Source organism: Odontesthes bonariensis, chromosome 14 (genome assembly GCF_027942865.1).
Source record: "Odontesthes bonariensis isolate fOdoBon6 chromosome 14, fOdoBon6.hap1, whole genome shotgun sequence".
Lineage (NCBI taxonomy): Eukaryota > Metazoa > Chordata > Actinopteri > Atheriniformes > Atherinopsidae > Odontesthes > Odontesthes bonariensis.
In genome coordinates, this window is record NC_134519.1 from 35253192 (window position 1) to 35274932 (window position 21741).

Consider the following 21741-nt stretch of genomic DNA (forward strand, 5'->3'; position numbering starts at 1 on the left):
ATAGTGGGAGTTAGATAATGAGCAGCGTGCTGAATTATGACACAAGCCTGAACTGGAAAATGTTTGGGTTGGGTTAACAGTCATGTAGATCAAGCTAAAACTGGGCAGAAATATTCTTGTGATGGTTGTCAGAGGTTTGGGGATAGGTAGGGCAGCAATTGTGTGCTTTTGTTGTCCTGTGAGATGACAGAGGATCCCAAGTTTTTTTGCTGTACCCTTGAGAATACTGACATTGGTGACCATACAGAAGATTGCATGATTTTAAAATGATGCAAAGCTGTGTAGTGGAGAAACTAATAGCATAGCTTTTCTGTGTTAAGAGTTCAAACACTTTCAGACACTAGCAGGCTGTATTACATGTAAAAACAGAATGTTTAATTGACAGTCAATAGTGTTAAACAACACTATGGGTACTTCAAATTACACTGTTAATTCATAATATACATTGACAGAAAAGTTTGAAACTGTAAAATAACAAAGAAAGTATCTTGACACAAATCAGATATATGTCTGTGGGAAAAAAGAATCTTTCGATTTTGATTATATACATTTTGATAGTGGTACACAGAAGGCTTCTTCTGAATTGTAACAGCATTGAAGATAAATGTTGTCATGTTATGCAAATTCAGAACAAGCAATGCCTGAATTTAAAACTGAGAGCATGACAGTGGAAATCAGATAGGATATTGGCTGACAGTTTAAAGACTGCAGTAGGACAAAAGATATGAAGTTTCCCTTAAGAAAGGACCCTGAATTTGCTGCCATCCAGGGGCGATACCATAAGCCGGGCTGAGCCTGGCGAATAGAGAGGTCGCCACTTGCTCTTCCAGATGACCGTGCAGAGTCGGGACACCAAAAGGATGCATGCCAACACGAGCTGTACCACTGACAAGACAAACAGGACCATTGGATAAAATCACACCACTGTCATTAATCACTTTTGCAAATGACACCCAGATTAATTAAAATCACTACAAATAAAACTAATAAACTATATTGACACTTTACACATCAATCTATTCCCATTACAATATTGGTGTGTAGAAGAATTCAGAATTTAAGTGTGGGAATTATGGACGACAAACAGTTTTTATAAATGAATTCATTTAATAAGTTAATCTTTGAGTCCAAGTGAACCTTGTGTGGCATTTAAGAAGAAAAAGTTAAATGTGCTCAAGACTCCTTTGATACAACTGTAGGCAATTTATGTTGTAAAAACAACTTCAAGAGCAAAACAAAGATGAGTAAAAAGTAAACCCCCTTTTCACCTTTAGGTCTAGTATTGAACATATGATATAAAACTCACCCATAAACACAGAATTTGGAGTGGGATGAGTTGGGTTAAAATGTTTGTAGATGATTCCAACCAGAGCCACGATCACCACTGGATACACTGTCAGGATGTTACGCACCCAGCGGTCCAGCACCCAGTTCTCCAGAATGAACCTGCCCGCACAAAATTTTTTTAATAAATATAACGCTTCATTAAAAAAAGATATAAACTTTTTGACAGCAGTATTTCTGCAATGAAGTTTCCCCTCTGACTAAAAAAATGGCAATTTTCACTACTTTATCAAAAAGTGTTAAATAATACTTAAGAGTGCAAAACGCAGGAGCAATGGAACTAGTGATGTGCTGATATAATCACAACACAAAAAAGGTTGGAGTGACATGTAAAGTATCACTTTTAAATTTTTAAATCCAGGTTAAAAGCATTTATGTTCTCATGTGTCTATGCATAAAATCTGAACGATATCTTTTAATTTATCTGGACTGTTGCTTGTTTTTAAATTCATTTAAATGATTTTATTTGTTTCTCTTTATATTCTTTTATGTATTTTAATGCTTCTTCCACTCCCTGCTGCAATGCTTTTATTTTATGTAAAGCACTTTGAACTGTTTGTACATGAAATGTGCTATATAAATAAATTTGATTTGATTATAAATAAACACTAAACACAATAATGTGAAAATGTCATCAACCAATATTCTATTCACAAGAGAATATAGAATACATATAGAATGTTGAAAGTGAAACATTTTACCATTTCATAAAAAAGCTCAAATTTCATAGCAGCAACACGTCTCAAAATAGTTGGAACAGGAGCAACAAAAGACTGAGAAAGTTAAGTTGTACTAAACAGAAACAAATTGTGGAAGACAGTTAAACTATTAGGTTAACTGGCAACAGGTCAGTAGCATGGTTGGGTAGGAAAAAAAGAGCACCTTTGAGAGGCAAAGTCTCTTAGAAGTAAAGATGGCCAGAGGTTCCCTAATCTACAAAAACATAGCATCTACAGACTATTGAGCATTTTATGAATGTTCCTCAATATAAAACTGTGAAAACTTTGAATACTCTTTCAACACCAGTACACAACATCATAAAAAAATATTAGATCATCTAGTGATATCTCTGCAGGCAAGGGACATGGCTGAAAATCTATTTGGAACTCCAGACTATCTACAGACTTTGCTACATTCCAATCAGGCGTGAAATCATTGTCCGTGAACAAAGTTTACTGTACATCATCCAAGGAAGAGGTTTTATGTGAACATGATCCAGAAATGCAGCCATTTTATCCAAGAGCTTGCATAAGATGGACTGAGGCAAAGTGGAAAGCTGTTCTGTGGTCACACAAATTGAATTTTTTTAAATTCTTTATGGAAATCACTAACGCTGTGTCCTCTGGGCTAAAATGAGAGGCCATATGGTTCCCTTTCAGCTCAGTTCAAAAAGCATTAGTGCCAGTAGAACTACCAGCTTGCCCATCTGAAAAGGCACCATGCTGAGATGTATTCATATGCTCTCACACAGACAATGTCTTATTCAGGAAAGGTCTCTCATATTTCAGTAAGACAAAGATAAACAGTACATCAGCAGCATGTTCAGAGGTTGGAATCTAATTTAAGGATAAAATATGACAAAAAAGACTGTTGATCAGGTAGAATTCTATATCAGACCAGAATGGGACAAAATTCCTTTCCGAGAGGTCCAACTGGTTTTCTCAGTTCCAAGGCATTCATAGACTGTTCTTACCGAAAACAAAGTTTTCAGTGCAATCTGTTGGTTTCCTTAGCTAGGAAATTGTTTTTGAATTGGCTCTATATGAACGAATTGGGATTATTTTATGAATAATTATGATTACATTTAATTGAATTCCAATTGGCTTGAATTGGACTTTATTATCTAAGTGCCTTGAGATGACATTTGTTGTATTTGGCGCTATATAAATAAAAATTAATTGAATTGAATTGAATTACAAGAATAAGGGATGTGAGACAGTAGGAAAAATGGCCTCGTCCAAGTTCGTTTGAGACATTTTCCTCCAATATTTTTGATGATATAGTAAAATGTCTCACTTTCAACATTTTATGTTTTCCATGTTCTACTGTAAATAAAATATTAGTTCATGAGATTTGCAAATCATTACATTGTTTTTATTCAAATTATGTACGGCTTCCCAACCTTTTAGGAATTGGGGTTGTTCATTCCTGCCAAGAAGTTATTCGATCTGCTTGAATTGTAAAGTTAACATGTTGCTCTTCTCCATTTGAAACACTAGCTACTGCAGCTCGTCCAATCAGGGCTTACCATCCCACGACCTCTGCAAACAGAATGCACAGTGAGGCAGTTGCTGCTGTGCTCTTCTCAACACCCCACAGGTGAAGAACCAGTGAGAAGTTGATCAGAGAGGCAATAGATGTCCATGTTGCATAAAGCGCCAAACCATTCTGGACCTAATGCAACAACACAGAAATGTAAATATTCACGGGAGTCAGAGCTGACTTTTATGAAAGCACACTCAAGCTCTTCTACCAGTATTATGAGACACTTCAGGTTTTTGCGATGGTATGTCTGTAACCACAGTCCATAGTAATCTGTGGCAAGGCAGCAGAAGAACAATGCGCTGTAGTTGGAAATCACTATCAGGATCAACACCACCAGAGCTGCCAGCATCACTCTGCAAGACAGAGAGGAACAACAAATGTGTTATGTAGACACTCTCAAGGTGAATTATTTAGTTTCACATTGACAGTAGGCAGAGAGCTCATCAAATGATTTCTGACTGAAACAGTGATCAGCTCTGAACAGAGCTTTTTCAAACCATTTAGCTTACTCTCAGCATCATGAATTCTTCAAAAATATTCCATTATTATTATTATTATTTACTTTATTTATATAGCACCTTTCATACATAAAATGTACAGGTTAAAAGGTTAAAACACCCGTCCCCCCCAAATCCCCCACCCCCCACACACTCACTCACTCAGACATGTACATACAGTGGCAAACATAGGCTCTTTAAAATGCGATATGGCTGGGCCCTGAGGAACCAGGTGAGGAAAGTGTTCATTTGGGGAGCCATCCACACCAGGAAGTCTCGCCGGCCACAGGGGCCACCTCGACCAGGGCGGACGGAGGCGCCCACGCCGCGGCCGTAATGCCACCGTGCAGCGCTCCTCCAGCCCATCCCGGACAGGCCCCAGAGCAACGCCCTCCCAGGCAGCCCCAGCTCAAGTCCCGGTGTGGAGGGCTCCCCTTGAGGAAAACACTGGAGCTGGAAGATAAAAACAAGGCAGGATAAAATCGATATTAAAAAAAATATATATATATAAGAATAGATTGAAGCAACAAATAAAATAAATGAATAATAAAAAATTCAATAAATAGAAATGATAAAAATAACGATAATAATAATAACAGAATGCAATCAATGCATCATTACCAGGCTTGTGCAGAACTTAACAATATATTAAAGAGATCCATTTCATCTGAATCAGGTGTGTTGAAAACATCTAAAACCTGCAGGACAGCGGCCCTCGAGGACCGACTTTGGACATCCCTGCTCTGAGGAAACCATCCATTCTTCTTTTGAGTGTTGTCTCAGATGAGGGGGGGCACCACCAAGGTGCCAGGACCTTTCATCACTGCTTGCTGCTTTAATTTTTCATTTAATTTCCATGGAAAATTCCACAAAAGACTGAATGAAAACCACAAAAAGGTGGTGACTCCTGAAGAGACAGTGACAGCTCTTAAACAAGGAACCATAGAGCAGTGAAGATTCAGTATAAGCCAGTATAAGGAGGTAGGAGAGGAGGAGCGCGTAGTATGGCTCAGCTGATGGACGTCCTTTGTCAAAAGATCAGGGTCCTCTGTCATGCTGATTGCTATCAGAGGCAGCAGTATGAAAGGGCCTGAAATGGTGCAGCTTTTACTGCCAATTCCTTCAAGTTTACCAAGGATCTGCCAGGGAAAAACCACAGAGGAAAGCTGGCCTGCTCACAGGAAGAAATAGACCAACATCTGAGGCAGACATACAGCGACCCCAATGGATGTACAGTTAGACCTATCTGAGCTGCTGCTAGAGGTCAGAGAGGTTGCTCACAAAGCAAGGGCAAGTTCTGCTCCAGGACCAGGATGCACTTCATTCAAAGTATGCAAGAGCTGTCCAAAACTCTTACTGCATCTGTGGAAAATTCTGCAGAGGAAAGATCCCAGAACAGTGGAGGGTGGCCGAAGGGGTGTGGATCCCAAAGGAGGAAAACCAGTGTTTCCCACACATAGACTAATTCGTGGCGGTGCGCCACAGATTAAACACCGGCCGCCACATTTTGCGTTTCGTTATTCAGGCATGCAAACTGGTCAGGGGTGAAAAAGGTGAGAAGGGTACACGGACACACGGCACGCGCGGAAAAGCGGAAACATGAGACGCATTAAGTTGTAAATTATACAAAATATATATTATAAAATATACAGTATGTCCCATTTGCATTAAGTAGAGAACAGCTGTGCAGCATAAAAGATGAATTTATAGGTACAGTAGGCCTATCAATTGCATTTACTGTACTATTATGTGTTTGATATATAACATCACAGGTCTTCAAAAGCATTTAACTGTAGTATCATACATTTAATTACATTAAATTTAACGAAAAATTTAGTCCCATGGTCCTTAAAGGGATACTACAAGTATGTAGGATTAAACGTTTAATTAATTACTGCCCCAAGACAGCCTATGCTTAGTAATAGCCTGAACGATGACTCTCCCGACCACTTTCGCGGTCCGCTGTCATTAAACCACGAAAGTGAACGTTTGGCATGCCGAGCCAAACGAGCTCCACGGGAAAAACTTATATCAGCAATTCACTTGACGTACCGCCAGAGACAAATTTGTATCGACAGCTGGCACTCTAACAGAAAAACATTCTCGCGGCAAGCTTAGTTAAACGGCATTTTTTCATGACAGTGTAAGTTTTGAGACATGCATGCCACGAGCACTACGTAATCCTACATTGTGCCCCCTTTTAACTTCGATTGATGGTGCATCATACTGGATGAACACGAGTGCACCTGTAGGCTGTCATCATCAACGGGGGTATCAACGGGGGTGTGGGCGAACAGCGAGGGGATGGGGGTCGCACTCTCAAATACGACCTGTGGCAGAGCTCTCCGGACTCTGCATTGATAAACTCACGACGAATGAAACGACCTCCTCAAATGGGCAAAATGTTCCCTTTCCGTGATTATCGGAGGGTATTATGAAGGGGCATACCTCGTTAAAAAGCCAAGTCCGGCGACAATTAAGGTCTCCATTGACGTTGGCTAAAAGTATTAGCAAAGCCCTGAACTTGTGTGGAAGGCGCTAGTTAGCCACTCTACAGTTACCTCGAGTAGCACTAACACAAACAGCGTTCTGTGAGGCGGTGAAATATCGAGGAATTGTAGACTATTTCAAGTCTGTTATCAAGACATTTAGCTGACACTTGTATCAAAGACACTATTAAAAGCACATTAATTGATCTAACGACACAATTCGTTATGAAGACTATTTCAGGACATCAGTCAAATTGTAGCAGGGGGGTGGTCCGGGAGGGGGGGGGGGGGGGGGGGTGTGAATAGGGGTTCGCCCTCCTCACTTCTGATTGGTGATAGTGGTTCTCTCACACGCCACTCTTGTCAGTCATTTGTTGTCACATAGGTCTAGTGTAGTTTTGAGGTTCACAGTTCCACTCGCTAGTTGACATGCTCACCCCCCCCCCCCCCCCATTTTTTTTTCTCCTCGGATCTACGCGATTCAGAAGAATGACCCATTTTGATTTCAAAACGGCGAATTTCGCCGAAAGGTGGCAAGTTTGCATGCCTGGTTATTATTATTTTTTTTAACGCTATTTAAAATATACTCGTATTTGTAAAGTTGCATTTCCTTTCCCTGCTCTCCCTCCGTCTCTGTCCCTCGCGTCTCTCTGGCATAGCCTACTCACACACACAGCCCCTCCCCTCCATGCTTCCCTGGAAGCGTGGAAGCTTGCTAGCTTCAGCGTTGCGTTAGATTAGCTCAACCGAAAGAATTCACGAAAGGTTGGTATCACGTGCACCTTTATAAAATCACACATTAAAAAGTCCTATAAAAATATTTTATATTTTGAATACAATGTTGTCCCGTCCCGACCCATAGCAAGCGATTACGCCTTCTTTATAAAGTTAACTAGTCGCAAGTTTGCCGTAAAAAAAAAAAAAGTTGTTGGGTTGTCGAGGTCATAACACTAGCAGCTGTGTATCAAATAAAGTAGTTTTTTTAAACTCTTACACTGAATGTTTGCTGCTTCAATCCAGATGAGTATTGAAAAATATTTACCGCGATTGAAAAAGAGACGTGCGTGTTGAGGATGAGGAGCAGCCTGAACCGGAGGTATCAGTCTGAAACAGCTGAACAGTCCCACCAGTGTAATTAGCTATGTTATTCATTTGTTCACAATGAAGATGTGAATATCTGCAGAAAAGCCGCACCTGTGTCACCCACCATGACACAGGTGTCACACATCCTTAAGTCCCCCATAAGTTTCCTTGATGGAGAAATTATCCAGGTTCTTAACTTCCAATGTGACATATATGTCACATTACAGATCTCTGACAGTGGGGGGTGGTATTTTGGAAAAAAATTCTGAAATGGGTTTTATGTGGTCTATTTAGTCTGTGTTATAACCCCTTTAATTTTCATTTAAGTAGAAATGGGTCTGGGTTCTTATGGGTTAATACAATAAAGTTTTGTGTGACCAATTATTAACAAAGGAATTATTTTGAAGAATTTTAAAGGGATAGTTCGGGATATTTGACATGAATCTGTATGGCATCACCATAACCAGTGTCGTGCATTCAAACTGACTTACCCCCGACAGTGTCCTGTGAGCCGAGTTCTTGTCCAGTGTTGGTCAAGGCGAAAGTAGTCCGGCTTGTTTGCTGGGGTCAAGAAATTAGCGCGTTTTTCTTCCCAAAACAGTACGTGTGCTAAAGAGTGATTTATTTCATCACAAAAACCGAAGCCGGCAAAAGTCACTCATCGTTATCACTTGGGTCCTACTGTCTCTCATTGTGTATCAGTGCGCACGTCATTCTGACCGCGAGCTGTGCGCACAAGTTCACTTTGTTTACTGCTCGGGAAGATGTCTGACAACGAGAGCGACGAGGAACATATTGACTTCCGTTCAGAGCCAAGGGGGTATCTTTATGAACCCGTTTATACTGAGGAGGAAGTTCGCCAAATGGACTTAGATCGGGCAGAAAGAGAGAGGGTGGACAGAGAAGTGATGGAAACAGAAGCTGGAGCCAGTTCTGGAGCTGCGATACCCAGGGTGGCCGACAAATCCTGGTGCACTTGTTTGAAGTGCGAAGTAATGCAGACAGAGGTGGAATGTTACTGCTGCCACGAGTGGGATTTAGTTATGCCCCAGATACAAAACCTTTCCATAGATGAGGATGTCGGCGGCCGCGGGACGGCTGCTGCCTGCATCACAAATAACGGTGACTTCCCTGCACTCCTGAATGCAGGCGTCTGAGAACTTTTTTCCATGTTCCCAAGATCAACTGGAAGAGGCGTCCCAGACCAGCTGGACCCGATGGCCAGTTGTCTGCAGAGTAAGTGTTGAGCACTGCCAAAGAACAGAAAGACTCGTGCGCACAGCTCGCGGTCAGAATGACGTGCGCACTGATACACAATGAGAGACAGTAGGACCCAAGTGATAACGATGAGTGACTTTTGCCGGCTTCGGTTTTTGTGATGAAATAAATCACTCTTTAGCACACGTACTGTTTTGGGAAGAAAAACGCGCTAATTTCTTGACCCCAGCAAACAAGCCGGACTACTTTCGCCTTGACCAACACTGGACAAGAACTCGGCTCACAGGACACTGTCGGGGGTAAGTCAGTTATCCCGAACTACCCCCCCACCCCCGGCCTACCACCACACATTGCCTTCACATCTGTGGGAAACACTGAAAACTCCACCCAGATAGATCAGTTCTTTATTATCTCCCCACTGTATGTCAAGACAAAGGTCTTCTTTAGTGCTGTTTCAAAGCAATTAAGCCAGCTACCTGGCCAAGAACTCATACATCGATAAATCAGCCCAGAGAGGAGGAATTTTAGGGATGCCCCTTTTTTTGGAACACAGCTCATAAACTAGGCCAGAGAGAACAGAGGAAACCTGGCGGTGTTGTAGCTTGACCTGACAAATGCCTGTGGCTCTATTCCACACCAGCTGGTGCAGTTTAGAATGAATAAACATGTGCCCAGCAGGATCTGGGCACAGATACGCTGACGGCCCCCCCGCTTTTTCCATCGCTGAGGGTCTCTTCAGGTGCAATCACTTCCAGCTGGCACAAGGTAGAGACTGGTAAAATGACAGGGTGTACCATCTCAGTGTTATCCCTCCCTTACCATGAACATGCTCACCAGGTCTGCTAAACCAGAGTGCAGAGGGCCCGGGACCGCCCATCCATGGATGACCTCATAGCTACCATTACGGTCATTTTTTTTGCAGACGCTTTTAACCAAAGCGACTTACAATAAGTGCGTTCAACATCGGTAGGCAAAAGAACTTCAGGTCACAAGAAATCATAAGTGCATTTCCTTCCAAACCAAACAGCTAAGAGCAAAACTAGTGCTAGAGTAAGTGCAGTAAGTTAGGTACCTAGACAGATGGGAAGACAATTTAGAAAACAAAGACAATTTAGAATTCAATATAAACACAAGAAACTTGTGCTAAAGAAAATAAAAAATAAAAATAAAATAAAGGACCAGACTCAGTGAATACCACTTAAGTTCCAGGCTGCCAATGAATTATAAAAGGGTTCCAAAAGCTGGTGGAGTGGGATAACAGACTAACGACAACATTTTTTTATACTATCATACTTTTTTCTTTTTCACTGTAGTCAGTACCCAATGCACCCCACCCCACATCAGTGACCGTAACAGTAACAGTTGTTAAATGTGTTTTCTGTACATGAAGTAAAGTAGTAAGTAGAAAGAAAAGACATACTCCCTGTCCCACAGCAGGAGCCATGTCATGTTCATCAGCATGTTGAACAGCCAGCTAAAATAGAAGGCATATGGCAGCAGACACTGCGCCCAGGATCTATTCACAGAAATGGAGATATCAGTTTGGTCCTGCACGATGCACTACCACATGTGCTCCAATTAATATCTAGTGTGACTATTTTGAATTGAACTTGCCCTTTGAAAATGAATGAAGTGATGTAAATGACCATCAGGGTGAGCCAGGTATAGATAACACCCCAGATGGAGAATGTCCAACCAGCTGGAGTGATATCTGTTGCATAGTAGGCCGAAACATTGCCTGTACTGGAATGGAAAGGACCTGGAATTCAGAGATATTCAGCATTAGTGGCATTAAGTAGACTGTAATTGTTACATGGAGGTTCAATTCAATTCAATTCAATTCAATTCATTTTTATTTATATAGCGCCAAATACAACAAATGTCATCTCAAGGCACTTAGATAGTAAGTCCAATTCAAGCCAATTGGAATTCAATTAATTAATAATAATCATAATTCATAAAATAATCCAATTCGTTCATATAGAGCCAATTCAAAAACAATTTCCTAGCTAAGAAAACCAACAGATTGCACTGAAAACTTTTTGTTTTTCGGTCCAATCTCCCGGCCTGAGCGTGCCTGAGGCGACTGTGGAGAGAAACGACTCCCTTTTAACAGGAAGAAACCTCTGGCAGAACCAGACTCAGGAAGGGTGGCCATCCGCCTCGACCAGCTGGGGTTTGAGAAGACAGAAAGGGGGGGAGGGGGGAGGGGGGGCTGCCGCGGCGGCGGCACTGTAACACCATTCAAAGGACATCTGTTGGAACAGGGAAACACGAGTTAATGACCACAATAATATCACATATACATAAAGAGAGTGAAGTGAGGAAAGGTGTGACAGATGAGGCCCCCCAGCAGTCTGGGCCTATAGCAGCTTAACTATGGGATGTTTCAGGATCACCTGAGCCATCCCTAACTATAAGCTTTATCAAAAAGGAAAGTTTTAAGCCTGGTCTTAAAAGTGGAAAGGGTGTCTGCTTCCCGGACATTTACTGGCAGCTTATTCCACAATAGAGGGGCCTGATAACTGAAGGCTCTGCCTCCCATTCTACTTTTAGAAACTCTGGGAACCTCAAGTAAACCTGCAGTTTGGGAACGAAATGCTCTGTTAGGAAAATATCTTATAATGAGATCTTTAAGATATGATGGAGCTCGGTCATTAAGAGCTTTATATGTAAGGAGAAGAATCTTAAATTCTATTCTGAATTTAACAGGGAGCCAATGAAGAGAAGCTAAAACTGGAGAAATATGATCTCTCCTATTAGTTCTCATCAAAACTCTGGCTGCAGCATTTTGGATCAACTGGAGGCTTTTCAGAGAATATGTGGGACAGCCCAATAATAAAGAATTACAGTAGTCCAATCTTGAAGTAACAAATGCATGAATTAGTTTTTCTGCATCACTCTGAGACAAGATGTTCCTGATTTTAACAATATTACGAAGGTGAAAGAAGGCAGTCCTAGAAACCTGTTTTATATGCGAGTCAAATGATAAGTTCTGGTCAAAAATAACTCCAAGGTTCCTCACTGTAGAACTAGAAGCCAAGGAAATACCATCTAGATTAACTATATAGCTAGACAATTTCTCCCTGAAACGCTCAGGTCCAAAGATAACGACTTCAGTTTTGTCTGAATTTAGAAGCAGACAGTTCTGAGTCATCCAGGTCTTTATGTCTTTAAGACATACTTGTAGTCTGACCAACCTATTGGGGTCATCTGGTTTTATAGATAAGTACAGCTGATACCATCACCATAGCAATGGAAATTTATACCATGCTGTCTAATAATGTTACCTAATGGAAGCATGTATAAAGTAAAAAGAATCGGTCCAAGCACAGAACCCTGGGGAACTCCATGACTTACTCTGGTGTGTGAGGAAGATTCTTCATTTACAAGAACAAACTGAAATCTATCATAAATAAACTTTAGACTTTACACCTAATGCAGTTCCTTTAATCCCAATAACATGTTCAAGTCTGTGTAATAAGATACTGTGATCGACCGTATCAAATGCAGCACTGAGATCCAACAGGACAAGCACAGACACAAGTCCGCTATCGGAGGCTAAGAGGAGATCATTGGTAACTTTCAGCAGCGCAGTTTCTGTGCTATGATGCACTCTGAATCCTGACTGAAACTCTTCAAACTGATTATTTCTGTGTAAGTGATCACAAAGCTGAGCTCCAACTATTTTTTCAAGAACTTTAGACATAAAAGGGAGATTGGATATAGGTCTATAATGAGCCAACACTTCTGAATCAAGAGTAGGTTTTTTAAGTAAAGGTTTAATTACAGCAACCTTAAAAGTCTGAGGTACATATCCTGTCAACAAAGACAGATTGATCAAATCCAATATGGAAGTGTCAATTAATGGGAAAACCTCCTTGAACAGTCTGGTTGGGATTGGGTCTAAAACACAAGTTGATGGTTTAGAAGAGACTATTACTGTTGTTAGTTCAGAGAGATCAACTGGGCAAAAGCCGTCTAAATACAAATCAGGTTCTAAAGATACTTCTAAAGCTGCTGTACTTGATGATACATATCTGATAATAGTGGGAAGGACTCCATCAATCTTCTCTCTGATAGAAACAATTTTATTAATAAAGAAGCTCATGAAATCATCACTGCTGAGAGTTAAAGGAATAACTGGCTCAGCAGAGCTCGGACTCTTAGTCAGACTGGCTACAGTGCTGAAAAGAAACCTGGGATTATTCTTATTCTCTTCTATCAATGATGAATAATAAGCAGTTCTAGCTTTACGAAGGGCTTTCTTATACATTGTTAAACTATCTTTCCAGACTAACTGAGACTCTTCTAAATTAGAGGAACGCCACTGTCTCTCCAGCTTTCTTGCAGTCTGCTTTAAAGCACGCAGCTGTGAATTATACCAAGGAGCCAACCTCTTCTGACTTATTACCTTCCTTTTCAGAGGGGCAACACTGTCCAGTGCTGTACGCATTGAAACTATAGTGCTGTCAACAAGAGAGTCAAGTGCTGCTGGAGTAAAGTTTATGTAGTCGTCTTCTGTCATATCTGCACATGGCAGTGAAGAAAAGGATGATGGAATTAATTCTTTAAATCTGGTTACAGCATCCTCTGATAGACACCTTCTATATGTAAATTTCTTCTCAGAAACTGTATAGTCAAGTAATGTAAACTCAAAGGTTATCAGAAAATGGTCAGATAAGACAGGGTTATGAGGGAACACTGTTAACTGTTCACTCTCAATGCCATAAGTCAGCACAAGATCAAGGGTGTGATTAAGGCAGTGAGTCGGTCTGTGAACACTCAGAGAAAATCCAATAGAGTCCAATATAGAATTAAAGTTCATATTCAGGCTGTCATTTTCAACATCTACATGAATATTAAAGTCACCCACTACAATGACTTTATCTGTACTCAGCACTAACTGGGATAAAAACTCTGAGAATTCAGACAGAAACTCAGAATAAGGGCCAGGTGGACGATACACAACAACAAACACAAGAGGTTTCTGGGATTTCCACTTTGCGTGGGAAAAACTGAGAATCAGAGATTCAAAAGAGCTCAAACTAATCTTGGGTCTGGGACTGATGAGTAACCCTGATCTGAAGATAGCTGCCACTCCTCCTCCTCTGCCTGTGGTTCCAGGAACGTGAACATTTAAACAGTCAGAGGGAGTTGATTCATTAATGCTGACATGATGCTAACATGATGCTAACATGATGCTAACATGATCCTCCTGCTGCAGCCAGGTTTCTGTAAGACAAAATATATCAATATGATGATCACAAATCAACTCATTCACTAACAGAGACTTCGAAAGGAGAGATCTGATATTCAGCAAACCACATTTAATAGTTTGATGTTTTTGTTCAGTTAAAGTTTTTGTTTTAATAATTTCTTTTTGCACAAGAGGATTTGCTCCTTTTGTGTTAATCGACTGGGTGGGTAGCAGCAGGTGGGAAGCTGCAGAGAAGTGTGTAAGACTACAACTCTGCATCCTGGTCTGAGCCCTGGGTTGTCATGTTTTAGGGTGGCAAATAAATTCTTCCATATTTCTAGAAATGAGAGCTGCTCCTTCCAAAGTGGGATGGATGCCGTCTCTCCTCATCAGACCAGGTTTTCTCCAGAAAGATTGCCAATTATCTATGTAGCCCACGTTGTTTGCTGGACACCATCTAGACAACCAGCGATTGTAGGACGACATGCGGCTAAACATGTCATCACTGGTCAGATTTGGCAGGGGTCCAGAGAAAACTACGGAGTCCCACATTGTTTTGGCAAAATCACACACCGATGCAACATTAATTTTAGTGACCTCCGATTGGCGTAACCGGGTGTCATTAACGCCGACGTGAATAACTATTTTACCATATTTACGTTTATCCTTAGCCAGCAGTTTTAAATAGGATTCCATGTCGCCCGCTCTGGCCCCTGGAATGCATTTGACTATGGCCGCTGGTGTCTCTAATGCCACGTTTCTGACTATAGAGCTGCCAGTTACCAGGGTTTTGTCCTCAGCGGGTGTGTCGCTGAGTGGGGAAAATCTGTTTGAAGCGTGGACAGGTTGATGGTGAACAACGGGCTTGACTTTAGAGCTATGCCTCTTCCTGACAGTCACCCAGCCACGTTGTAATCCTGGCTGCTCGGCTTCTGCTAGGGGGAGGCTAATTAAGCTAGCTACGCTAGGTGGCTCCACACTGGCAAAAGGGACCTGGCTCGCTATCGGTTGATTTTCAACAGTGCAGAGCCGAGCTTCCAATTCAGATAACCTCGCCTCCAAAACTACAAAAAAACTACATTTGTTACATGTACCATTATCGCTAAAGGAGGCAGAGGAGTAACTAAACATCTGACACACGGAGCAGGTGAAAGCAGGAGAAGGAGGAAGAGAACCGGTAGCCATGCTACGCTAGAGAACCAGACACACCGTTAAAAAGTGACAATAAAGATCTGTAGGAGTGTGTTAGAACAGAACGGTAAACTATAGAGTTTAACTATGCAAAATTGTGTAAATTATAGATCGAAATAAAGTGATTATCAGTACTCCAAGCGGAGCAAGAAATTCCACAGTGCACGAGCAAGGTAACAGGAACTGATGCAACACGTCTTACCGCAAAGCGTCACAGCGTTTAACATTGCTTCCTCATAACAGGAAGGTTCTGAGTGGATTGACACATTTATTTTAGCTTTAATTATATTCTTATTGTTCTGCAGTGAAGTTGAGATAGCCTAAACACTGCTTCCAAACACTATTTGAAAGTTCAGTTTTTGACCAGACAGCAATTGTCAAGACAGGGGTGCAAACAGAGGTATGGTCAAAAAGGAGTGAGATTATCGAAGCCCACGCCCCCGCAGGAATTATCATATAATTACATTTTGTCACCACCTCTGCCATCCAGGGCTCACCCTATTCACACAAAAATGTTCTTTATATGAAAATACACTGTCCCAGTTCCTTGGAAATTCTTAAAAGTAAAGAATACTGAGACAACGCTGGAAACATTTGGCATGTCCCCTTTTTTTCAATTTTTTGAAAAAGTCTGACATTTTGAATATGACTCAATACACACAAGTTCCAAAATATCACACCATTAACAACCTCAGTTCACTCTCATAGACTTTTATATCACCACAACTTTCTTTAGCACACCGAGAAACAACAGAAAAATAGCATCAGAGCAGCTAAAAAGACAAGTTTTTCACCGTTGCTCACTGTATTTCAAATTATGCCGATATCGGAGCTTGCAGCGGCTCTACAGGTGACAGGTGAGTGTTAAGCTGGGCATACACTGTGCGATTTTTTCAATCGCGTGATTCAGCTGCTGCTCATACTGTACGAGTGAATCGCAAGGGATAAAACGTCACAGCTCACGATTCCTGTTCTCACACTGTACGACCCGATGGTCTGATGCGATCTGGCTGCTCACACTACACGACACGTCGGACTCGGTCGCCGGTCGCTGCCATGCTGTTCTGTTGTCTTTTTCTTCTTCTGTTGACAATTTTCTCTTCCGTACCTATGTGCGCGCATGCGTAGTGTGACAGGATGAGGTCAATCGGCTCGTCCAGCTGCTTCAACCATAGACATAGAACTGTGCGAGAGTCTCACGAGGGGCGACCAGGATTTCAAACAAGTTTGATTTTCATCCGATCGATCGGGAGGGCTTAATCGTTTGTCATTACCCCATGTATACTACACGATGCGAGACGCACGATTGAGCCAAAACTCGGCCCGATCTCCAAAATAGTCGCACGAGTGAAAATCTTGTCGACATCGGGCCAAAAATCGCACAGTGTATGCCCAGCTTTAGCCCGTTAGACACAGAGCTAGCATTAGCATGGACGACGGTAAGCGTTAACAAGCCTTTATTTTGATAACTGACTCGTCTTACCGACGTACTTGTCTCCGGACTTCCAATCGGTATGTGCTCTGACTTTCTTTCAGTGTAACTCGGGATTTTTCTCCTTTTTCTGTCCTTTTCACAAGTAGCTGCGCTTTACTTCTCTGGTTAAGGTCAGAAAATAACGAAAAAATCGTGCGCCTGCAGTTCACCTGGCTGTTGAGGCACTCCCCACGTGGGGTCATACGAACTGTGCGGTGCATTCAAATGCAACAGGAACATTAAACTTTACCGATGCAAACATAAAATAAATACGCTCCCGCTTCTTTCATTGGTCTCTATGTCAGTCCAGAGAGATTCGGGGCTGAACTTTGATGAAATTATAATCAGACATTACAACAACACCACCCCCCCCCCACCCCCTAAAAAAAACAACTCATCGGATCTGCACGATTCACACAAGTCCCCCAGACAGCTGTGAAAAAGGCGGCATCCGCCAAAAGGCGCGCCGTTTGCACCCCTGTCAAGAAAAGCGAGGAAAGCATTCAAAGTTATAAGCACATGGAAGTAAAACGATAAGGTGTTCACTTTCATTTGGAGCTGTTAAGCTGAGCTTGTCCAGCTCCTGGAGCTCGCTGCAAGGCAGCTTTGCTCTCCCAGAAGGAGTGTGGCAGCTGAAGCAAGGTCAAGCCAGGAACTGAAGAATTCGGCAAACTGTGCAAGCCAACTGTATGCTGCACCGCGGAAGCCTCCAGGTCCAAGAGCTAGCCCTGTTCGCAGGCACATCTGGCCCAGCGCTCTCGGAGCTACCGCCTTTCAGCAGGGCCAAGGTCAATTCATGGAACTTTGGCTGGCAACCTGAGCTGCCACAGCCCTGAGCTGCCACAGCCCTGCTACAGCCGTGAGCTGCCACAGCCCTGCTGCCACAGCCCTGAGCTGCCACAGCCCTGCTACAGCCGTGAGCTGCCACAGCCCTGCTGCCACAGCCCTGAGCTGCCACAGCCCTGCTACAGCCATGAGCTGCCACAGCCCTGAGCTGCCACAGCCCTTCTACAGCCGTGAGCTGCCACAGCCCCGACCTGCCACAGCCGTGAGCTGCCACAGCCCCGAGCTGCCACAGCCCTGAGCTGCCACAGCCCTGAGCTGCCACAGCCCAGAGCTGCCACAGCCCTGAGCTGCCACAGCCCTTCTACAGCCGTGAGCTGCCACAGCCCCGACCTGCCACAGCCCCGAGCTGCCACAGCCCCGAGCTGCCACAGCCCAGAGCTGCCACAGCCCAGAGCTGCCACAGCCCAGAGCTGCCACAGCCCTGCTACAGCCGTGAGCTGCCACAGCCCCGACCTGCCACAGCCCCGAGCTGCCACAGCCCTGCCACGGCTGCTGTTTGCGGAAGCCAATCCTGATTTTCCACAAACAGGTTGTCAGTATATTTATTAGCAATTGCCTGTTACTCAATAATAACTTTAAAATGATGATACAGTTGTTGGTTGTTCTTTAATAAACAGTGTTAAACCCATGATTAAAAGGCCCTGCATTTACTTGAGATGGGGCTACTTGAGCACTCTGCCACAGGGTGCCGGGGGCTGGAAGAGGCTGCCAGAGGGTGCCACGCCGGTGCCAGAGGGTGCCACGCCGGTGGCAGAGGGTGCCACGCCGGTGGCAGAGGGTGCCACGCCGGTGCCAGAGGGTGCCACGCCGGTGCCAGAGGGTGCCAGAGAAGACTACTGCCACCGTTAGTGATGCTCCGATCAGCATTTTTTGGACCGATCACCGATCACCAAAATCATGATCTGCCCGATTGCCGATCACTGCCGATCACGGAAGGAATCGGACATTTCCATGCCTTTCATCGAGCAGAGAGTGCACCATTTATAGAAATTAAACCGCCAGAGGTAGCTTGGGACATGTAGAACAAGAATCTGGTGAAGTTTTCAGAAAACAATTGTTTTTTTTATTTTCTATTAATATTTTAATCTGCCCATATACACCATTCATTGGGTATGATTTCAACATCAGATTATTAAACAATGATGCAGAGGTAGCTGGGGACATGTAGAACAAGAATCTGGTGGAGTCGGCAGAGAACATTTTGATTTGGTTCTAAATGAAGTTTTCTAATCTGACTATGCAGAAATGAGTTTGATTCTGAATATGCTTCAATAATTTTGTTCTATCATTTTGTTTTAATCATTAAAAAGAATGTAGTAAAAAAACAACCAAGTAATGACAGGTGTATGTATTCCAACAAATGAAAAATCAACTTCGATATAGATTTCTGAGTTTACGGGGTGCACTTGAATGCACCATAAATCGCTCACACGCTTTACCGTACAACGCGATGTAAACGGGCACTAGATTTTCAAGTGTAGCTAGCGCGACCGTGCCTCTCCGAAGCGCAGATGGCGTGACCGCAGTAAGTTTCACATCTTTCTGACACACTTTGAAGAAATTCCAGACAGGAGAGGTCATGTTGTCAAGATGCACTGTAGAGGTTTTGCCTGTTCGGTTCTGTACACATGTCACGTACCACATTAGAAAGTGGTCGCTAATAATTTACGTCAAAAAAAAAAAAAAAAAAAAAAAAGCTAGTAATTTACGTCACGTGATCGTTTTTTTGATCGGCATATTTTTCCGATCGCCGATCAGGCTATTTTTGGGCATTATCGGCCAATCATGATCGGCAGCCGATCGATCGGAGCATCACTAGCCACCGTTTGTGGATACTGATCATCCGCAAACGGGTTGTCATTATCCAAGTACCATTATTAGCTATAACTATAGCCTGGTAGTCAATTGTTACTTGCAGATGATGGTGTCTGGCATCCCCTGTGACACCTTCTGGCACCCCATGGCAGCTGCCTCTCCAAAGCTGTGGCAGCTCAGGTTGCCACCGGAAGTGCCACTGCTAGTTGCCACTGCTAGTTGCCACTGCTAGTTGCCACTGCCAGTTGCCACTGCCAGTTGCCACTGCCAGTTGCCACTGCAATGAATTGAGCTTGCAGCACAATTTAGAGTTGGCTCTGCTAGGTACTGAAATAACCCAGTACTCCTGGGGTCAGCAGCTTCTTCGGTGAGCAAACTTCCAGTTGGATCGCACTGCAGTTCAGTCAAAAGTTTGCTCGGCTAGCTATCAAGCTAGTCGTTGACTGGGAGAAAGCTTTCTGCTTTCCCATACAGCTCATCTACCTGGCACTCCCAGAGCCAGCAGCTTTCGCAGGAAGAAAGCTTCCAGTCTGCCACCCCAATGCTCCCAGAGCTTGTGACTTCCTGTCCAAATAGTCAGCATTGTTTGGAACTGGTTCCTTCAAATGTTCAACATAAAAGATACGGGCACATGCAGGCTTACCTGATAAAACACAAATTAGTCAGTGATATGTTCTCTACCGAACGGTAGACCAGGACATTAAAGAGATATTACATGATACTAACAACTTAAACATCAGTTCGCTTTATGAGCTTTTAATCTTTTTAACCTACTTCAGCATTTATGTGTCCACAAATGTCTTCCTCTGTCAGACAAAAAAAAACTTCCAGAACTTCCACAAAATTCCATGCTCCCCAGCTCTGGAACTCCCTAACAGCTAGGTCTCAAGCTTTTATCCTCCTACAAAATGTTTAAGTCTAGTTTGGTGAGGTATTTTCTGTCCAGGCAAAATTTCAATTGAAATGAAACTGTGATTTTGTTCTCTTTTTTGTCTTTTGCTCTCTTTTTCTCTTTCTTTTTCTCTCTCTCTCTCTCTATTTTTCCTTGTCTCCTCCTCTTTTGTGCCTTTTCTTTTCTTTTATTGGTTGATTTAATTTAGGGTTTGTATTGGGGGGGTTATATAAGCCTTGGGCGCTTCATTTCCTCTCCTGCACATTCTTTTGGCCTTTGTATTAATAGATGTATTTTCTTGTTTTTATCATTGTGCATATTTAAAAAAAAAAAAAAAAAAAAAAAAAAAAAAAAGACCTCTCTAAAAGTACATTTCTGCCACACCCATGGATGGAATGTTACGTCTTCCCCATTCCAAGAGTAAACCAGTAACATTGACTTTGTACAGAGATTCTTGTTTATTCTTTTCCATAATAAACAGACACCACGAGGACTGGTACATGTATTGGAACACAGAAATAGAACTACTTTGTGACACGAAAGCTAACGATGTAAAGATCTGCCAGCAACACACAAATAAGTCTCTCGCATGAAAACAGTTTCGTTACCAGACAAAATGCACCTTGAGGAAACGTGTTTTCCAACCTTCTGTCGAATTCCATAATAACAATAACTTAAAACAGACAATGTCGAAAAGTTGTCAAGCAACAAGCTGTCAAAGGGAGCGCCAGCAGTCCAGAAACTTTGCGGGCTAAAGCTATGCTACTCACCTCTGCCCGCTCCGGCCAACGCGTTCACCACTAAGACGGCAACGAAAACCACAGCACACAATATAATAACACAAATTCTGGGCAAACTGTTTTCCTTCATCTTAGCTGTTAGCTCCCGTACGTGCTGTGTCGCAATGTGTGGGGTGTGGACGGATGGACAAAAACAAAGTATGGAAAGCCGTTAGTACCAAAAATGCTCAACTTTTTCTTGTGACGTTATTTGCCTGGTGTTTGCACTTAGGCCCAGGAATAATACTTGTTATTTTATTAACACTCATACCTGATTTAAAACACAACTTAATTCCTGAAAAGGGACATTTTTGTCCCCTTTTAAAACGACCTAAAAACATCATAGGATGTTATTATTGTTAATATTAATACCTATGTTAATATTGTTTTCCACTTTTTTTTTCATAGATGTTTTATTCCACTTTAGTTCTGATCATAACTACCAAGTTTTCAATTATTTTAAAAAATGTAACCCTTTAAATACTGGTTTATATGATGTAAGCGCCAATTTTTGTAAAAAAAAAAAAACAACACAAAAACTGCTATATTTTCAAAATATGGAATGCAAAGTGGAATTGTTGAGTGGGGATCATTATGGTCTGGGATATGTCAATGATTAGCAACAATGTTGTTTTTTAGGGATTTTTA

General features: G+C 42.4%; 1 protein-coding gene across 2 annotated transcripts; it reads right to left on the reverse strand.

Moving 5' to 3' along the window:
• Window positions 1-353: 353 nt before the first annotated feature.
• Window positions 354-21249, reverse strand: LOC142399474 (uncharacterized). 2 transcript variants are annotated; one of them, XM_075484180.1, is made up of 7 exons: window positions 21085-21249; window positions 10511-10655; window positions 10317-10412; window positions 3818-3962; window positions 3593-3738; window positions 1307-1446; window positions 354-885 (listed from the first exon to the last, which is right to left on the reverse strand). In XM_075484180.1, exons 1-7 carry the CDS (start codon window positions 21182-21184, stop codon window positions 737-739), a joined length of 921 nt encoding a protein of 306 aa, XP_075340295.1. In that variant the 5' UTR covers window positions 21185-21249; the 3' UTR covers window positions 354-736. The 2 variants fall into 2 exon arrangements, with proteins under 2 accessions (XP_075340295.1, XP_075340296.1); XM_075484181.1 differs by lacking the exons at window positions 10317-10412; window positions 10511-10655; window positions 21085-21249 and adding an exon at window positions 4285-6853.
• Between the last annotated feature and the right edge of the window lie 492 nt (window positions 21250-21741).